Source organism: Puntigrus tetrazona, chromosome 1 (assembly GCF_018831695.1).
Source record: "Puntigrus tetrazona isolate hp1 chromosome 1, ASM1883169v1, whole genome shotgun sequence".
In the NCBI taxonomy this organism is placed as follows: Eukaryota; Metazoa; Chordata; class Actinopteri; order Cypriniformes; family Cyprinidae; genus Puntigrus; species Puntigrus tetrazona.
This window is the reverse complement of record NC_056699.1, coordinates 20,571,040-20,590,726: the sequence shown is the minus strand read 5'-3', so window position 1 is coordinate 20,590,726 and position 19,687 is coordinate 20,571,040. Positions and strand designations below refer to the sequence as shown.

Sequence of the window (19,687 nt, the reverse complement as noted above, 5' to 3'; positions counted from 1 at the left end):
GCAGAGCAATATTTACCAGGTCCAGAAGTAACTCCAGTGAGGGTGCAGAATTATGGACATCCAGTTTTTGTATGTTTTTCCACTTTATTCATAACTTTAAGGTAGTTTTACTTTGAAATGTCATCTGACACTCACTACAGCCAGATGCAGTGGGCCCATTGTATCCAGATGGACCTGAACGACACGCACAAGATTCATCCAGCGGCTCTCCGTTTGGACGAGATGCTGGTCAAAATGGAGACACGGTGAGCAACATTTTTATGACTTTTGTGAAGCTTGCAATCATTATACAGTACAATAAACATTAGATTTGTCTTTTGTGAACGATGGCAGAGATGGGGAGGAGTCAGAAAACCACAGAGGAATGGGAGAGCTGGTAGACCATCTTACAAAGTACGTCAGAGAGTTCATTTTCTGGAGTTCATTTAGAGTCTTTAAGACGTTAAAAAAGTGCCATTGTCCTTATCCTGAGACAATAGTATTTAATGTCAGTATTTAATGTGGAAAATTTTATATTTCCTAAAATATGAATATTAGTAATTCATGTTGTTAAATCCCTTCAGCTGGAAAGGATGCCCATGCACACAACCCAAGCTCCAGGAGATGGGGGTAAAGAGAGGCAAATGAATACGCTCTTTGGAAAACCTTTGAGTCCCAACATGATGGTAAGCTCATACTGCGAATATTTACATGCGCTTTTCACAAATTCATTCATGGTATAAACAAGGTTTTATGGTCAGTTGGGATTAATGAGTTCACTATGATTCATTTTCTAGGATAACAGGCAGTTCATTCCAATCTTCAAGGTAAGATATTGATGATTTAACTAAAGACATTAAATGCTATAAACTGAATGCATGTGAAGTCTGTAATCTGTGTTTTATGTTTTTATTCACTTGGATTAGGCTGACAATGTCACTTTACAGGTGCGTGAAACTTACGATGCTGTCGTTTTTTACCTAGAAATAGAAATATACTTTGAGATGAGTAAATGTATCAAAAAGCAACAATAAAGAAATTAATAAATATGTTCTCTCTTTAACAGAATATTAGTGCTTTCCATCTAAAGGAGGTAATGCTACCATATCGGTGAAACTAACATCAATTAACCAAATATACTGTTTAAGATGTAAAATGTTTTTTTTTTTCTTTTTTTTAGGGAGAGAATGTGTTCCTCTTGCCAAAAGTAAGTGTAAAGTCTGAAGACAATGCTTTGTCATGTTCCATTTGCAATTTAATTTAATTGAATGTCATACTTTGTTTAATTTGAAGGATTGAACACATAATGATAGTTATCATTTATATAGACACAGAGTAATAAGAAAGTAAAGGTTGAAGTTTTGATGATACACACAGAAAATATTTTTAAAATATTTTTATTACATTTCTATCCAGGGCAAAGGGCAGATGCAGCCACCAAGAAAGGTAATGAAGTTGCAATTCAGTTTTTCTAATAAATCTCTCTTAAAGATGTAATAATATTTTATATTGAAAAACAATTGTACTGTTTGTGACATATACAGAATGGAGTGAATAGACCTCAGGAACTAGGGGTACAGTTTTTATTTATTTTTTTCTATAATTGTGAAATAGGTTCAGATTTCTTCGGTGTGTAATAATTTATTTTATTTTATTTTATCACATTTAGTACGGTCAGGGTTTTTCCCTCTACGGCCCTCAGGTAACAGACACTATAATGAACATTTTATCATGCTTAGTAAAATATATTAAATAAACAGAAAAATAATACATGTAAGTATAACATATAAAAGAAAGGAACATTAAAATTGCATTTAAATTCACATTTAAAATCTGTAAATACACTTTTATATCTGACAGCCTTATGTGAAGCTCATCTACAACCCAACTGCAACAGTAAGAAATAAAGCTTTTATCTGGAGTATATGAATGAGCTTGCTTATATTTGGGTACTAAATATTGTTTTTTAAACATTTTTGTATATTTGTTCCCCACAGCCAAAAATTTCATTTGAATATGGCATTACACAGCTTGTAAGTAATCAGGATTATTTACTAATATCACATCAGTTACAGACATCTGCCAATATCTAAAATCATTTTTCGACTTCACCGTTTTCCTGTTTCAATTTTTTTTATGTCCCGCTTGCAGCTCCCTGCGTTCATGAAGGTCAGTATTTTGGTTAATAGTGACTGGTTTTGAAGTATGTGAGCATACGTTTTAAATTCTCTCATTATATTTATTTATTCAACATTGCTTTTGGCTCCAATTGTTCAGGCGGAGTCTGAAAGTGATCGTGTGACGAACTAGAAAAAAAAATCATTTACAGTGATCACACTGGTAAGACACATTGCTGTACCTAGTTTGATGTATTTATCTTTTTAAGACCTTTTTTTGGCTTTAAATAACCTTTTTTTTCTCTTTCCACAGGTGAACATCCAGCTACTATATAATGCAGAAATATAATTCTATAGTGTCATATAGAATTTTGTTGTTGTTTTATTGCTAATGAATGCATATTTATGGGTGTTCACTATTAATTCAGCTTTTTTCCTCCAATCATTACTGTTGAGAATCTGTTCAATAAATTTCCAGCATCAACATTGTGACTTTGATCATTTTGTCACTGAAGTGTATTCTAGCGTTCTGTTCAAGTTTCAGGATCAGTATCAACACACACACATACACACACACACAGAAATATCACTTTAAACAAAATAAACAGAGCATTTTTTTTTATTTGGTAACATATGGATATGCCCAAGCTGAACAAACATGTCTCCAGTAAGGGGTCTTCATTCTCTGATATCTGAAATATCAACAACAATTTTACATTCTGATCAATTAATTGATAAGACATCCTATTGGAATATACTATTTATAAAACGTTTACTACCTTTTTTGTAATAAAATCTTCTGAGCCTATGGCTCAAACAACGGGAACCCAGGATGGCCCTGTCAGAGACAGGATTGGTTAACAAACTGAAAATTCTATGTTAATTATTTAGCCCAATCATGTATTGTCATGTTTGGTTATTAACAACATGTTAACAAAAGACAGCTTCTGAAAAAACCTCTCCAGTTCCAGGACCAGGCCGATCACCACGGTAATCAGGAGCAGACGTTACCTTCGGGTCTGTCTTCACCCTGCTCTGAAAAATATTAAACATTTTCTTTAAAAATGTTTAAAGAAATTTAAATACAAGCCCCTTAAAACAATATAAGAATAATGGTATTAATGCAATTAAATGTAACAATTTAAAATAGCATTTTATTAAACTATTTATTAAAATAATGATGTATAAAAAATTATATTAAATACATAAATATATATTTTAGATGTGTGATATAAAAATGCATGATTGTTGTTTCCTTCATGGAGATAATACACATAGTACAGGCAAAGATGCATTTTTTCAAAAAAAAAAAAATACAATTATTGAATGATTTTTCTTTGTCTGTGAGAAAAGGCTTTACGATACCTGGAGTGGTTGGATTGGTTGGATTGGTTGCACTGGCTGCATCGGCTGCATCGGCTGCATCGGCTGCATGTTGTCCTGGATTCGAACACTTGGGCCAGCATTCTGGTTTGGTGTAAATCTTACAGGAGTGTTCCTCAGAGGATATAGATTAGTCAGGAAGTATGGAAAGCCCTAAAAACAAAAATACGACTTTTTTATTCTCCAGAAGAATCTGTTACAAAAAAATCATGATGTTATCCTAGACGTCTGTCTGTACCGGGGGGAGGTTCTGTGCTGGTAAGCCGTTGTTGGGGAGGATGCCAGGTATGGGCTGCTCCTGCTGCAATGGGGGCAATTGTGCCGGGTTCAGCTGGTTGATTTGAGGAGGCAGGAAGGGTCCTTGCATCGCAGGGTTAAAGTTGAGCACTTGTGGGGGCTGCTGCTGGACCAGGAAGGGAGGAAAGAATGCAGTTCCCTGAGGAAAAATTCAAATGAGCTCCTTAAAGCACCATAAAATAAGCAAACAACAGAACACCACCAAGTCGTTTCTTATTTATCGTTAAGAAATTATATATCACGGTCACATATGTTATTTCAATTATTTTACCTTTAAATGTTCTAGCTCTCTACATATTAGTTTTGTCACTTATTTTCAGTGACTGGAAGATGATTTACCTGTGCTGGACCTAAACCAACACCTGCCAGAGTTAGTCCATTGAGACGCAAAACCTACAAAGAAGAAACAGTCGTGAGCGCGACAGAAAACAACTGATTATACAACAGAACACAAAGACGTTATTTCAAATAAATACGTTTCTACTAATTAATGAATCTCGAAATAACAGGAAATCAGCATTTTAGAAGGATTTCTGAAGGGTCATGTGACACTGAAGACTGGAGTATTGATGTTGTAAATGTAGCTTTAAAAATAGTAGAATAGAAAACAATGCTTTTCATTTTTTGTAATATTTTGAAATAGCACTGCTTTTCGTGTGTTTTAGATCAAATAAAATGCAAAAAAAAACATCTTGGTAGATTTTAATATATAATGATTGACAATTTGTGACAAACCTTCACAAGAAACATACCTCGTTGCTGTTACTTGCGATTATTCCAATTTGTGGCTGATAGATCTGCGAAGCACAAACGGTTTTGTTACTATTGATTTAAACCGAGAGCATTAATTTAATGAGGAAGACTTACAGGAGCACAAGCGCAAATGCTGAGAAGACCAGCCAAGGAAAAGATGGCCTGAAACTTCATCTTGGTAATCTGTGGAAGAAAAGTCAATGAAAAAATGAACATATACTAAAAACAGAAAGATAGAGTCCTTATAAATAAACTATCTAGATATATATTTTAAAAGTCTCCTTTCTGGTACTGTCTATATATACTACTAATACTACAGTCAATAAACGCAAATATAAAAAAAACATATAAGTACATTCAAGGCAGAGCAGAAGTGTAAACTATCGGCGTCTTTATCCCCTTTGCTTTTAAACTGGTGCAAGCCCTCTTATAATATCAGGTTGTAGTTGTGACACATACGATGTGTCATGTGTCTCAATTTGTCTACACCGCATCATATATAGACGCGTATCATTATGGTCAAATGCTAATTGTTTTCATTCATTTATTGTCTAGATTTGAGTATATGCAAAGTGTTTGTGTTTGATGAGACGGGAGCTATCATTATGATATTATGCAAAGTCACTAAAAACATTTAATGCGTGACAGTAATAGAACAGATGCACCGGTGCCGAGATCAGGATTGAGTTTTGTCAGACTAATAAGCAGGATGAACGGAGAGCTGTTTGCTCTGTGAGGTAAAGAGACAAATTATCTTCTTACTATGTCTGCTAAATTACGTCTGACTGAGAATGAAAAAACAAGATTGAATCATTCTCTTCAAAACAGTAATTATGCCAGTTAGCGTGGTCATCTCCGTTCAGTAATGATATGGTTTAGGGGCTGAGCAACCCAGACAGAAGTGCCAGACACAAATGGTTTGTGTTTCTTTAGCCGTAGTGACCTTTTCAGAAACCTTAAGACTCCAGTAGATGGCATTATAATACAATCAGCCAATGTAAAGAAACAAAACACTATATGCTTTCCATTTTTAACAAATAATCACCAACTAAGCGGCTTGGTTAAATACCCAGCATGTAACCTAATGTCATAGTCTTTTTATGGGAAGTTATATTTATTTGAATTTGTCTGACTCCTAGGAGTGAGCATGCCTCTATTTATTAATACGTTATTTCATTAGTTTATTGAGACATCATAACATCTTTACACTCTTGTTTAACACTTATCTTAATTACAATGATAAAAAAAAAAAATGTATACTCTGTCCTTGATAAGCACAACAGTTGTGAAACAACACATATAGGCTACATATTTCTAAATTAAGTCTGTTATGGTCTGTTAAGGTTGCATTTATTGGTTAAGAATAACAGTACGAGATATTATTTCAATTTAAAATTGTAAAAATGAATTAAGATGTTGTGCTGCTTACATTGGTTTATTATAACGAAGTAATAATACTTCGTTACAGTACTACTTGTGTATTTTTGGGAGTATCTATACTTGAGTTTTTATATTTCAGCCAACGTTTACTTTTACTTCACTACATTTCTTAATTAAAATGTATAGATTTACTCCGATACATTCCCTAATCGTTACTTACTACAAAATAGTCAGAAGAACAGGGACGGCAAGAAAGCAGGTTTGTCGAATCAGTGTCTGGCGTGAACAAATTAGACTGAAAAATGCGAACAAGTGCGCGCACAACCGCGGATGATTACATTTTTCACTCAAGTCGAGTCTGGGCTGTGCGATACAACATCGTTTGCTATAATATGGTAAGTGTTGTAGTAATTATGACATTTTCAAGCAGGCTTTACCACCAAATCACACGCAGAGTGCACGCACGTGGATTTATAAGTCTAATAAAGCTCAAAATTCCAGGCATGTCTATAAATTGTAAATTATAGACAGAAGAAATTCTACTGTATGCTTTTTATATTCATATAATTTAATATAGGCTAGTTAACATCTATATCTATCTATATCATACTAATAGTATTTTTTTTGTTTCTGCAGATATCAGCATGAACTCATTTAATAAAGTTTCTTTACAAGTTCAGTAAAGCAATTGACTCACATAATATTGCTTGTTTTTGCTCAATTCCGCCAACGAAAATAGTTCCAAGCGATGATCACAGGACAGTTTTGCGTCTCTTAGTAATGGACGGTGTTTCCTTATTGAATTAATTGCTTTTTGCGCAAATGATGAATGAATCAGTCGTTTGAATGAATCGGTTGAATCGCTTTGACTCACTCCTTAAGTTAATTACTGCCACCTGGCGGTTTTAATTTCACGTTTCGTGTTTTAAATTATTTCAATATCATATTTTAAACGTTTTAATGTTAAAAACAAAACATTAGGCCTGTTTATACATTTGTAACTGCAGTTTTAATGCATCCATGTCCCTGCTGAGATACATAAACTGTGAATACATCTAAATGCTATTTGAGATGCAGATTCCAGACATGTATTATATTAAATGAAAGACACTAAGTACCGGATGAAGTGCTTTTTATTCTTACTTAAAAATACAAACTGAAAGAAAGTTAAAAGTGAACACAATTTTGCTACTCAAGCTGTATGAATATATTTATATGTATTTGCTTCTTTTCTATTTTGCACTTTTACTTTCAAAACATAAGTACATTTAAGATTTTTAAAATACTTTACATATTTAAGTACAATAAATGGCACATACTTTAAGATGGGACTTCTACCCAAGATGAAAGATATCTGTTCTTTTATTTGAGTATCGTCACAGATTTAAAATGCTCTTCTGAATTATAATATTAGTAATGGATTTAATAAATAGAAGCCTATGTGTACCACTGGCCATATCTGAAATGTGGTTTGTCAGAGACTGACAAAAGAATACACAGCCTTAATGTGAAGTACTGAGACAAATTAGGAGAACAGAAAAACTAATGGATTAAATTACTCATTTTAAAACAGAGATAAAGACAATGATCATGATTATTATGATAGTATTAATTGCATTATATTATTTAATTTAAATACATTTACATTGTTAAATAAGTGCATAATATATATTTTTCTATAAGAACACTGTTGTCAGTAGATGGCAATATAACACAATGAACAAAGAAACGGTGAATTCATTCAGTTGCAACAAACTAGTGGCTTTTATTCAATATTCAGTAAAAACAATTGTTACAGACTTGTCAGTATAAAGCGAAGCATTAGACAATTTATTCTACATTTCGCTTAGCTGTGATTCTGTATATTCTACATTAAAAAATACATTTATTGCAACGAAGAGAAGATCTCTTGAAAGTATCTGTGAAAAGGAACAAACTCAATCAACTTCTCAATTAGAGCATTAATTATTGTAGATTAAAATCGGGGTATAACTGTATAACACATGTATGAAACATACCTAAGCATCACTCAGATTTACCCAACAGGGTTTCCAGACACGGTAGGGTTGACTTGAGCTGGCATCTGTAGCATGCAAATAAAAAAGATTTATTAGAATGCAGGCTACCGTTGAACAGACGAAAGACGCAAAATAATATTTTCTACAAACCTGGGTGATAGAGACAGGGGCTCTTGCAGTGGTCCTTCTGAGAAAGGAGCGCTGAAAAGAATTGAACGCAGTTAGAAAGATTTTGAATATTGCCAAACAATAAAGTTGCATGTACATATCAGTTACAGATAGGTGTTAGCAGTTTTAGGCAATACGCTGCAAGCAAATAGGATAAAGTTAAAGATGTTTACAGAGATAATTTTTTTGCCTATAATTGCTTTATAAAATGCACCTTAAATCTATTGAGTGGTGGTACAGCTTGATTATTTCCAGTAGGGCCTTGTCCAGCCTAAAAGCAGTAGGAATGAGCCTCATTAACATATTTATAGCCTATACATATAATTTATAGCAATAAAATAGTACTAGCAGCTAGAAAGATTGTTTTGTACCGCAATTTGTTGCTGAGGAGGCATTATGGCTGGTTGATTCTGGGGTCCAGCAATGTAATACGGCAACGCCTGTTGATCAGAGCAATCCAAGCAAATCAACATCCCAAATTACAGTAATTCAGACGGAAATAAGCGTATATTGTTACACAAACATTGTGTACGAAAATGAACAAATACCCCATTAGGTGAAGCGAAAGGGTAAGCAAACTGAGGTCCGATGTTGGGGGGAACGAAAGGAACCACGGGTGGCTGCTGAAGCACATATGGAGGAAGAGCTGCGGCGGGCAGAATCTGTCACAGTCAAAAGAGTTAGCATTTATCTGAGTAGGAAATTATCTCTTGGTGGGAAGTGCTTAAAGAAATAGTTTACCCAAAAATGAAAATTTAATCATCCTGTGGCCAAGATTTATTATAGTAAATTTGTCACTTCATCAGGACAGATTTGGAGAAAGGCATAATTACATCTTTTGCTCACCGGGGGATCGTCTGCAATGAATGGGTGCCGTCAGAATGAGAGTCCACATTTCTCCAGTTCATCAAGTAAATGTAAAAGCTGCGTTTTTGTAATACCGCAAGAGGAAATGGGTATTTTCAATGGAGGCATTATTACGGGTGATTATGGATCTACTTTGGCCAGAAGCGATGGTTTAACAGATTTGTTATAAATGTGAACATCGAGCTGTTTGGGCTGATTTTGACGGCACGCATTCACTGCAGAGGATCCATTGGTGAGCAAGTGATATAACCTTACGTTTCTCCAAATCAGGTCTGATAAAGAAACAAACTCCTTCAAATCTTTAATAGTCCCATTTTCATTTAATAAAACAAATTTTCAGTTCCTACCTGTGCTAACGGAGGCTGTCCAATAACAGCAGGACCACCGGAAAGCACAGGAGGGTTTAGACCACCCACCAGTAGAGGATTAACTCCATTTACACCAGTAACCAGACCACCATTCAGACCGTTGATCAGACGCAGTTTCTAAAAGGAAGTACAGCTTAAAGTGCCAATGTTAAACCTAACACGTAATTCTGATGATATGAATGAGCTTACCTTAGCTATGGTGATCTAGAAGAGAAGGAAAATGATCAAAGCATGTGTGGATGAACTAAGTCCCGAGAGACCAAAAGAATATAAAGTAGATGAAATCGGGGTACTCACCTCAGCAATTACGCTCAGAACCATAAAGATTATGACAAAGTTCTTCATCTTGGAATCTGAAAAATAAAATCGATACTAATGCGGTCATGTGACATAAACTAATTTCTCACTGGCAAACATGTTTCTGGCACCCACCTGTTTCTCGCTCCAGTCGTGATTCGCTCTGCTATGTACAGTACAGCATACTTTTCCAAAGCTTTTTATTGAGCTGAATGATCCAGTTCAGCCAATTGGAGTTGAACACTAATCCAGCTGTGTTCATCGGCAGGGTGTTTGGTTTGGAAGCATTAGTTACGTTATGGTTTTGTTATGTAGATATTTTCGAATTCACCACAAATACATCTTTTGGCAGAATTTGTGGTCATTTGAGTTTCTAGGGATGCTGGAGCTCTCAGAGTGACTGAATATACATAGATGTACACATAAGTCACATGACATCGATGTGTTCACTGTAGCCTGCGCAGACATGAAAATGTGGTCTGAGCTATAGTTTTGCTCATGACCTATATGAAAACATGGTTTGTGATATAATCTCCTGGTCTGAATTTCTTAGGACTTAGGTCATTTTCATTGTCACGTAGTCAACAAATGTTAGTCCTATAGGCCATTATGGCATAATTATGTCTTAAAAGAAAAACTGTAATTAATGTTGTATTTCAATTGACGTGAGGACTGTTTCACTAAGTACTAAAACATAGATAATACACCACACATACATAAAATTAGATTTTTGATCACAAAATTTAATAAAATATACAAGTATGAAATACTTTAATAGTAAATATATAAAAATATCAAACTTATTCGACAGAAAAAACTGCAACATATCATAGTGCATCAAGAAAAAGTACAAAGAAATGCATTAAAGTGCAACCACAAAAAAAAGAGAGTAATGCCTAATAAGAGACATAATGGGTACATCTTACATTAACATTAAGGCAAGAATAATAATAATCTTCAAAGAAGCAGTAGTAGCATACAGTTTGGATTTGGCAGTGTAGTTCTGTTTTGCCAAACAGAAATAATAACAACAGGCCTAAAGCAACAAGCATGTTACTGAACTAGCTTTTCCTATAGCAACAATAAATATTTGCAACTACCCTGATAGCTTTTAAGCAGTGTATATGAGAGGAAAGCCTAGATCAGATTAGGGAAGACATTGTTTTCCTAAAAGTGCAGTCCTTTCAATACAAGTGTAAACCTTCCCCATAGAAAAACAGTACATTCAAAAATATGTTTAAAATGACATCAGAAACAATCAGCCACATCAGTATTCATATCAATAACCAAAAAATATCTTGTTTTTTAAGCTCATGGTTTCACTAAATTAATGTGTGTTCATATGTACCATTTATCTTTGAAATTTTATAGACAAGAATCTGTGCAGTCATGACGTTTCTGTGGCAAAAACAGAAGAACTACAGTAGCAGTTCTTCTTAATGTATTCTTGTATATACTATGTATTATATACACTGGCACAGTAATGCAGTTATTAGAGATCACCAGAAAAAATGTAATGCCATCCTTCACATAACACAATACAGCAGAAGGAGACCACTTGTGCAGTTTTTCCTGTTCTCTATTCTCTACTGTGTTCTAGTATTCCCATATTGTCTCTTCAAATCCATTTCCAGTAGTAATATACTCTTCAGTGTCGTCTTGCTTCTCGGTGGTCCTCACAGTCTCAGGCATGGTCTCTTCTACAGGTGTGCGTGCACGAACCTCTGGCTCTGGCTCGGTTTCTTGTTGCGACAGTCCAATGCATGCAGGCTCTCTCAGAATTTCCACACCAGACTGTATTGTGTTATAACTGCAGCGATACTGCTGTGCTTGTGACTGTCTGTGACACCGCCACCCAACGATCAGGCAAACGCAAATGACAGCGAAAACGCTTACTACGGACACAGGTATGAAGTACCGTCTTCGGGGCACACCTGTGGACGAGAGCAACTTAGTTCTAAATTTAAAATAGTGCCAACTGTTAAAAAAATCTTTACATGTTTAATTCAAATCTTACCCTCCACAGTAACCGTGTGGACGCCAACGACTTCACCCGTCTCGTCTCTCACAATAAACGTGCCTGTATCAGAGGACGTCACGTCATGCACCACGAGAAAGCCCTTCGTGACAGATACCCTGTTGCTGTAGTCAGGCGAACACATAGAGTAGCTTCCTGTCACGTCGCAAACCAGGGCCTCAGCCATATGACTGGTGAAAGTCACCTTCACACGGTCAGAGCCGAACAAGTCCAGGTGGAGATCATCGGAAGTTTTTGCGTAGAAATTTTGTCCAGCTGAAAAAAAACAAAACCAAAAAAAACGCAATTTCAGTTACACATTTTTCTTTTCTTCTACAGAACAAAAAAGGAATGTGCATAAAATATAATATCCAACAACCTATAACATTAAGACTGACGGCACCAGGGTAACCGTGCTCATCTGTATCTCCGTGATAGCACCGAAACAATCCCTGATCTGACGTGGTGACCCCGTGTATGTTAAGGGAAAGATCTCCATCTTTATAATGAGGTAGTGACACAGATGCCCTGCCTTTAAAACCTGGGCCATATGTCGTAATTCCATTTTTAACTTGAAACACAATTTGGTCGTCTTTTTTCCACAGGACGTTCACAGTGTCATCAGCGACTTGTTTCTTTGTGCGTGCGTAGCAGTGGAGTGTGATGTTGCTGTTGACTGAGGCGCTCACAGTAGCGGGTACTAAACAATGAAAGAGCGCAATACAAAGCATTAGATCGCATCCGACAGTGGTAAGCACACTATAAACACACTATTAAACAATTGTATGTCGTGTCTACAAAATAAGACCTTACCAAGTACTTTTAGGTGGAATTGACAGAGAAACACTGCATTACAGTAGGCCACGTACAAGCCCTCGTCATTGTACAGAACGGGGTACAGCGTTGGAGACAGGGCTCCGGGCTTGAAGCTCGCTCTGTACTTAAAGCTGTCTCCTTCTGTGCAAGCATTTTGGTCACATTTTAAAACGTCCAGTTCTTCGTTGTCAGTTTCGAATGTCCATAAGAGTTGTCCATTACATGTCTCATTACAAGGGAAAATCACAGTCTCCTTAATGTTCACTTCAACGGGCCTTGCACATAGAAACAGTCCTAGCATGAAAGACAGAATATAAAAGGATTTTAGAAGAACATATTTGAGCATTAAACAATTTGTCATACTAACATATATGAATAAAAATGGCATGCTCTAGTTTAAATCCCTGTTTTTAAAGTGATACTGGCACCTTAAAAGCATTCAGGGTATGACTCCATTTTTATAATTAACATGTAATGTCATATATGTCATATTAAGAAAGATTTCTTAAAAGTGCTTTTTATAAAAAAAAAATATATATAATAATAAACATACATATCCACAAAAAAAGAAACGTATATGTTACCAAATGTTAGGATGAAATAAATGGCACTCTTTGATGGTTGAGGTAGCTTCATGGCTGTCTGGCGGCCTCTGGAATGGGAGGATTGAAGAATAAGATTAATAATTTATTGTTATAAATAACTCATTATTAAAACATTAATGCATTTGCATAGTAATTGTGCTCCACGTTATTATTATAACCAGTACATAAGTGGTTGTATTAAACAGTATTAAATTCGTATGAAACTGTTTAAAGGTAGGGTGGGCTACCTGAGACCTCTAGCCAGCGAACTACAAAACTACAACAAGCTGTGATTTTATAGTTGTAATCCTTACACAGAAGAACACCTTTCAGCATGTAGAATCAAATATTGTTACTTTGAGCGGTTAATATATACTTCTGAACTGAAAAACGGGAGACAAAAAGACAAATAAGCTACACCACTTTAAATCTCAACGAGATTTAAATGAGAAGACAGGACCCGTGACCTTCACTTCATCAAGATGAAAGGCACAATAACTTTACAACTATTCTCGGCTGACAAAAACGGGCATATTAAATTAAATAAGAACACAATCCCTGACTATAAATACAGCCATTACTTAGAAATGCTTTTGCTCACCCGTCCCGTTTCAAGCTCTTTCTCCGTTGAGCTTTAGAAATGTTCCCATTTTTAATACAGCTATAGTTTAAAGGGCTGTCGTCAAAATGCATGGAAAACGATTTATAGTGCCCGAACAACTTTTAAAAACTTTTAAAAAGCTGGCTGTGACGAGTCAGCGGGGATCCGTCTGGAAGTCGCGGAAGAAACAAGGTTTCGCATGTGTGCAACTGTTTGCAAACAAGTAAGCATTCCTGCTTCCGGTGTTTGAGAAATCCGGTCCGGTCGTAAACATAACGTACTTACACAAGCGCAATGTATAAAAAGGGCCGCATTAACTGTATAAAAAAAAACTAAATGTATAGCATGCCAGTTGTTTTTATGGAACCAAATAAGAAATGAGAGAGAGAAAAGAGCAATAATTTTTAGATCAGTATTCAGTATTTTCTTTACTTTTTAGATCACATTTTTTATGAGGTACAAACAATAAAAAAACGTTCCAAAACTAAATGAATAAAAAATAAACATACATGAACATTTAATTAGCAATTGTTTTTTTCTGAGTGTACTTCTAGAGAAATGAAATGTTCACACTTACTGCATAGTTGCACTCCTTTGTCAAAATTCAAGTGATTTTGATATGATTTTGCACAGTAGTATGAGGTGAGATCGCTGGTAGACACATGGAGAATTCTCAATCCAGCCATCTGCTTCTCCATAAAGCCTTCAAAATGTGTTTCATTATAATTCCAGACAACAGACAATTCTCCATTGTGATACATCCATCTTTAAAATAAATTGGTACAGTGTCTTGACAAAGACTTTGGACAACATTGGAAACCCTTTTAAATAGTATTAAATAAGACTTCCCTTCACATTGGTCAGAGAGAAAGATTTGAGTTCAGTATTTTCTTTTAACATTTCAGCATTGGTTTGAGGAGACTCAGAGATAGCATGTCAAAACCACATTGGGGGGAAAAAGTCATAAAAGCTGTGATTAGGAGGACACTTTGTCACTTTATATGCTGGTCCTTTAAAAAGTGTCCTTTGCCTGTTAAATCTAATGAATAAATAAATATTTAATTTTACTATAGGTCTTTTTGTCTATGTCACAAAAAGGATACAAAAAATGGCATGTCATCCTGTTTATAAAGTGTGGTTATGGTTGTCATGGATGGGTTCAGCTTTGAAAAAGATTTTCAACACATTTAACCTTCAATCCAAATTTCGTCTGATTCACTCGACGGCAGAGACCTGTATTTTATAAGGATTAAATAAGCATTAAAAATATTGTAGTATTAAGTTATGTGAAAATTTAAAACCATGTGGCCTTAAACTATCTGTTATAAACAGAGAAACCTAAACATTACGAGAAATATATGCAATGATCATAAGCACAACACGGGCAAGATTTTGATGTTGTTGAAAGCTACTGAAACTCATGAAGGATTCTTGCCCGTTTGAAACAGTTTATTTGAGCTTGTGGGGTTTTCCAGTACATTTACCACCTTCTTCATCTGTGTTTACACTTCCACAAATTTACTAAAATATGCCTTTAACAAACTGTATTCTTTGGTATAATAACATACAAGTTGAAAAAAGGAAGAGAGAATCAACATTAATGGTGTTTTTGTAATGTACTGTTACTTTCGGTGTAAGCCATTAACCCCCCAATAGTTTAGCCAATTAATAGATCGTTAAAAAAAAACATTTTTTAAAAAATACATCCACAAGTTTCAACAACAACAACATGTAAACATGTAACTGAACCCTTAATCAAAGATTGCAGTGAAGTAAATACAAAGACGGCTGTTCAAATACTAAATATCAAAAACAATACACTAACTTTTTGCAGATCACAATAAGTTGAAGCACGGATGGCAGATGAAGTTTTCTGACGATGTCTTTCATCATTTTCTACACCTTGAAGCTTTTAGCACGCAGAATTATAATTATAACGCTGCAAAAACGATAAAGAGCTTGAATGGTCGTGTCTGGTGTTTAATAAGATGCTTGTTTTAATTCACAGCACAAAATACACGACGACATTAGACCGTTTTTCCTTGTAAACAGCTTAAGTTTCCGCCGAAATAATAGCAAAGCGTTTATTCACCAAACAGACAGCATGTTATGATAATTTCCTAAATAATAGTTTTATTTCTGCTCCTTCTAAAAGCACTTTAAAGGACTAGCGCTCTGAGTTTCGCGAAGCGGAAGCCCCGCCCACGGCACAAAACGGACCAATCACGTGGCAGCTCTGCAACGGCTCCCCAGCAGCGGTGGAACGTTGATCCGATTGTGACGTCGCAGTTAGAATTGTCGTTCGATTCTTTGCTAAAAAATCACTTGCAGTTAGTTGCTCGTTTTGCTGTTTCTAACTTTGCTCGTGTTGCTGTTTAAAATAGTCCTCATTTAAAATGTTGTTTACCGTGCTTGGAGTAATTGATTTAGTTCTGAGAGAAAGGAGAAAAGTCAACAACATCGACTCAGGTGGAGATGGAGAAGTGGAGAAGAGTGATGTTCCTCCTGTGAGGAGTCCTGATGGTAAATCAGCTGTCACACCTCTGCACTTTTTCTGGAGAAGCAGCTTCAGTTTTATAAAGTCTGCAACGTTAATAGATATTGCAGCTTCAAGTTACAGAATCAGAAAATTTTTAATTCATCATAATCTTTTCACAAAATATTAATTAAGTGACATGATAACCTAGAAGTTTACCAAGCAGCTAATATTCACATGACTCAAGCACCAAGACATGCTTTTAACAGTTAAGCCGACACTACCACTTAAACACACAATGCTCAAACTAATTGAAAGCAAATTATTAAACGCTGAAGTAAGAATGTGTCTGGTGTGAACGCTGGCAAAAGTCAACTTCAGAATTTAGATTGAACTTAATTGCAGTAATAGGAGTATTTATTAATACTGCTGTGTGTATGTCATTATCCTCTTTAGGTCAGACTTCTGAACATATCAGCAGTGACCCGCTGCAGATTGTCCCTGACTTGGTTGTGGACGTCCCGACTTCAGAGGAGCCTACCGCTAGTGACCCTGAAGTCAGCATTCCCGAAGCTTCGGAGGGTCCAGCGGAGGACACTGTGGCACCTCAGTCCAGCCAGCTGGAGGACGAGGCAACAGCTTTGGGTCAGTTTCTACCATGAGCCATCTACCATGGTTCATACATTAACAGGACTTCATTTCTTTAAGGGTAAATGAAAAATAACATGGAAAGGTTTTAATATATGTGGTTAAATTGTATATTTTTATACTTACAGGCTTTGGAGAGATTGGCACGGATGATCAGGCTGCAGTGACTCTCTCGGACAACTTCTTCAGTCTGGTGCAGAAGGAGGAGCCTATGCGCCTGCTCGGCCAATCCAAAGGCTTCATTCCCTTAGCCCTGTACCTCGTTGGGTTCTGCGTGTTTTCTCTGAGTCTGCTGAAGAGACGCCGTCTCCTGAAGCTCTACATGCTCTTCTGGACTCTACTGATTTTGGCGACTCTGTCTCAATTAGTCATTCGTAACCTATTTGATGGCATGATATGGTTTATAGTGCCCATATCTTGCATTATTTATAAAGGCTTACGAGTTTGGTTTCTTTTGGTCGTCGCACCCTCTCTTCAAGTGGTCTTTTAAGAAGACATGGGAGTGCAGTATATTTTATCTACTCAGCTGTGTTAAAACTTTTAATTTAACTGTTTAATTGTTAATTGTTCTATTTAAGTTTCATTTCAATTGTTTATGCCATGTGAGAGCAATGTCTTGTGAATTAAATAAAGTGCAAAATTAAAATGCAAAAAAAAAAAAAAAGGTTCAGTGCAATTTATTCAAATCAAATATACATATTAAATATACATTTGTTGTGTGCTTTACATTTTTGTGTGTGTGCGTTAAAACGTGTCCAAGTGAATGACATGCTTTTATTTAATTCAAAGTGCATGTCTGATAATTGTTGAATGTCACCGTCTTCATTCTTCGAGAGGAGGAAGGAACGCTGAATCAGCGTTAAAGCAACGCTATACTTTTTTTGGAAATAGGGTCATTCTGCAACCCAGAGTTAATAAGTTGAGTTTTACTGTTTTTGAATCCATTCAACAGATCTCCGGGTCTGGTGATAGCACTTGTAGCATAGCTTAGCATAGATCATTGAATTAAATTAGACCAGCAGCATCGCCCTCAAAAACAACCAAAGAGTTTCCTAAATCTTTCCTATTTAAAATTGGACTTTTCTGTAGTTCAACAGTGTACTATGATCGGTGTAAAATGAAAATGTGCCATTTTAGGCCGAACTGTACTCTTACTCCAACGTAATAATTCCATGAAAGAATGAGAGTATAGATCCTAATCATATATACGGGAAGAGTCAAGTTTTAAATAGGAAAAATATAAAAAAATCTTTGGTCGATTTTGAACGCGATGCTACTGGTCTAATTAGATCTAATGATCTATGCTAAGCTATGCTAAAAGTCCTATCACCAGACCCGAGATCGCTGAACGAATTACAAAACAAATGTGGAGTGTTCTTTTAAAAGAGTTTTTCAATGCTAACTGAATCAACATCACTATTCCACCCACAAATAATGTTAAAATAATGTTGAAACTTCAACAAACCACAGTTATTGTGATCAGTGTTTGCTTTGCTAAACTACAAACTAGCATAGTATTTTAATGTTGGGTTTTAGTTATCACTTGCAACAATATGCTAAAAAGCATTTGGCGAAGAAATGGAAGCTAAGATCTGTTGGGATGAGGAGATGGTGAAAAATAGTTGGTTAAACTGTTGAATCAATTGGACATCAAGAAACAGCATATAAAACTCAACATTATGATATTATTTATTTTATTACAGCTGGACACCCATCACAAAATGTAGTCTACTTCAAATGAACCTTAAAATGCCTCTTTCGTTATTGATGCGTTAATCTCTGCAAGTTTAATAAAAGTTCATTAAAGTTCATTAAATCCAACATATCATTGTTTTGAGTGTATATTATGGATTATGGACTCATATTCTAGCAGAAATCAAATAAAAATATCCAAATTATGTCTTTGCTTCTTACTTTTTATGTACTTCTCAGAAATATACATGAAATTTCATTTGGATAACTCAGTCTTTGTGGTGTTGATCGACTCGACGCGTCTAACTTATGTTTTGTTTATCATTGTAAATCCAACTCAGCCATTTGTTACCCACATTCAAGTGTTAAAAATGCATTAAGCTAAAAAAAAAAAAAAAAAAAAAAAAAAAAAAAAAATTGATGGTATGTATGTTTAAATATTCCTAACAAAATATATAAAATATTAAAGAGTTACTCTACCCAAAAATAAATTAAAACAAAACCCATGTTGTTCTAAAGCAGTAAAGCTTTGCTCGACTCTGGTCTTCAGAACACAATTTAAGATATTTCAGATAAAAAAACGGGATGTTATGGAGCCAAATTATCAGATTGCACACAAAAAGTCTCGTAGCTTCATAACATTACTGTTGAAGCACGGATGGCAGATGAAGTTTTCTGACGATGTCTTTCATCATTTTCTACACCTTGAAGCTTTTAGCACGCAGAATTATAATTATAACGCTGCAAAAACGATAAAGAGCTTGAATGGTCGTGTCTGGTGTTTAATAAGATGCTTGTTTTAATTCACAGCACAAAATACACGACGACATTGGACCGTTTTTCCTTGTAAACAGCTTAAATTTCCGTGAAATAATAGCAAAGCGTTTATTCACCAAACAGACAGCATGTTATGATAATTTCCTAAATAATAGTTTTATTTCTGCTCCTTCTAAAAGCACTTTAAAGGACTAGCGCTCTGAGTTTCGCGAAGCGGAAGCCCCGCCCACGGCGCAAAACGGACCAATCACGTGGCAGCTCTGCAACGGCTCCCCAGCAGCGGTGGAACGTTGATCCGATTGTGACGTCGCAGTTAGAATTGTCGCTCGATTCTTTGCTAAAAAATCACTTGCAGTTAGTTGCTCGTTTTGCTGTTTCTAACTTTGCTCGTGTTGCTGTTTAAAATAGTCCGTCATTTAAAATGTTGTTTACCGTGCTTGGAGTAATTG

General features: G+C 35.6%; 3 protein-coding genes across 3 annotated transcripts; all 3 read right to left on the bottom strand.

Annotated features, from left to right (window-relative positions):
- Nucleotides 1-2,901: 2,901 nt before the first annotated feature.
- On the bottom strand, nucleotides 2,902-4,703 carry odam (odontogenic, ameloblast associated). Its single transcript, XM_043234745.1, has 7 exons — nucleotides 4,644-4,703; nucleotides 4,529-4,573; nucleotides 4,116-4,169; nucleotides 3,718-3,915; nucleotides 3,462-3,632; nucleotides 3,054-3,131; nucleotides 2,902-2,934 (listed from the first exon to the last, which is right to left on the bottom strand). The coding sequence occupies exons 1-7, from the start codon at nucleotides 4,701-4,703 to the stop codon at nucleotides 2,902-2,904; spliced, it is 639 nt and encodes a 212-aa protein (XP_043090680.1).
- A 3,241-nt stretch (nucleotides 4,704-7,944) lies between these two features.
- On the bottom strand, nucleotides 7,945-9,675 carry scpp9 (secretory calcium-binding phosphoprotein 9). Its single transcript, XM_043235477.1, has 8 exons — nucleotides 9,628-9,675; nucleotides 9,520-9,534; nucleotides 9,310-9,447; nucleotides 8,644-8,757; nucleotides 8,467-8,535; nucleotides 8,310-8,366; nucleotides 8,078-8,128; nucleotides 7,945-7,992 (listed from the first exon to the last, which is right to left on the bottom strand). Exons 1-8 carry the CDS (start codon nucleotides 9,673-9,675, stop codon nucleotides 7,945-7,947), a joined length of 540 nt encoding a protein of 179 aa, XP_043091412.1.
- Nucleotides 9,676-10,352: 677 nt separating this feature from the next.
- si:dkey-22i16.9 lies at nucleotides 10,353-13,882 on the bottom strand. The gene is made up of 6 exons (XM_043236525.1): nucleotides 13,646-13,882; nucleotides 13,045-13,112; nucleotides 12,458-12,754; nucleotides 12,024-12,344; nucleotides 11,645-11,920; nucleotides 10,353-11,561 (listed from the first exon to the last, which is right to left on the bottom strand). Exons 1-6 carry the CDS (start codon nucleotides 13,735-13,737, stop codon nucleotides 11,224-11,226), a joined length of 1,392 nt encoding a protein of 463 aa, XP_043092460.1. The 5' UTR covers nucleotides 13,738-13,882; the 3' UTR covers nucleotides 10,353-11,223.
- Nucleotides 13,883-19,687: the final 5,805 nt, after the last annotated feature.

Bases quoted from the DNA above. Each gene is read 5' to 3' on its own strand.
- odam (XM_043234745.1), bottom strand. From the start codon at position 4,703: ATGAAGTTTCAGGCCATCTTTTCCTTGGCTGGTCTTCTCAGCATTTGC. The intron at 3,916-4,115 runs GTAAATCATCTT...ATTTTTCCTCAG, and splicing joins TTGGTTTAGGTCCAGCACAG to GGAACTGCATTCTTTCCTCC. The intron at 2,935-3,053 runs GTTTTTTCAGAA...TGTCTCTGACAG, and splicing joins CTGGTCCTGGAACTGGAGAG to GGCCATCCTGGGTTCCCGTT.
- scpp9 (XM_043235477.1), bottom strand. From the start codon at position 9,675: ATGAAGAACTTTGTCATAATCTTTATGGTTCTGAGCGTAATTGCTGAG. The intron at 8,536-8,643 runs GTATTTGTTCAT...TCTGATCAACAG, and splicing joins CTTTCGCTTCACCTAATGGG to GCGTTGCCGTATTACATTGC. The intron at 7,993-8,077 runs GTTTGTAGAAAA...TGCATGCTACAG, and splicing joins CCCCTGTCTCTATCACCCAG to ATGCCAGCTCAAGTCAACCC.
- si:dkey-22i16.9 (XM_043236525.1), bottom strand. From the start codon at position 13,737: ATGCATTTTGACGACAGCCCTTTAAACTATAGCTGTATTAAAAATGGG. The intron at 13,113-13,645 runs GTGAGCAAAAGC...CTCCCATTCCAG, and splicing joins AAGAGCTTGAAACGGGACGG to AGGCCGCCAGACAGCCATGA. The intron at 11,921-12,023 runs GTTGTTGGATAT...GTTTTTTTTCAG, and splicing joins CGTCAGTCTTAATGTTATAG to CTGGACAAAATTTCTACGCA.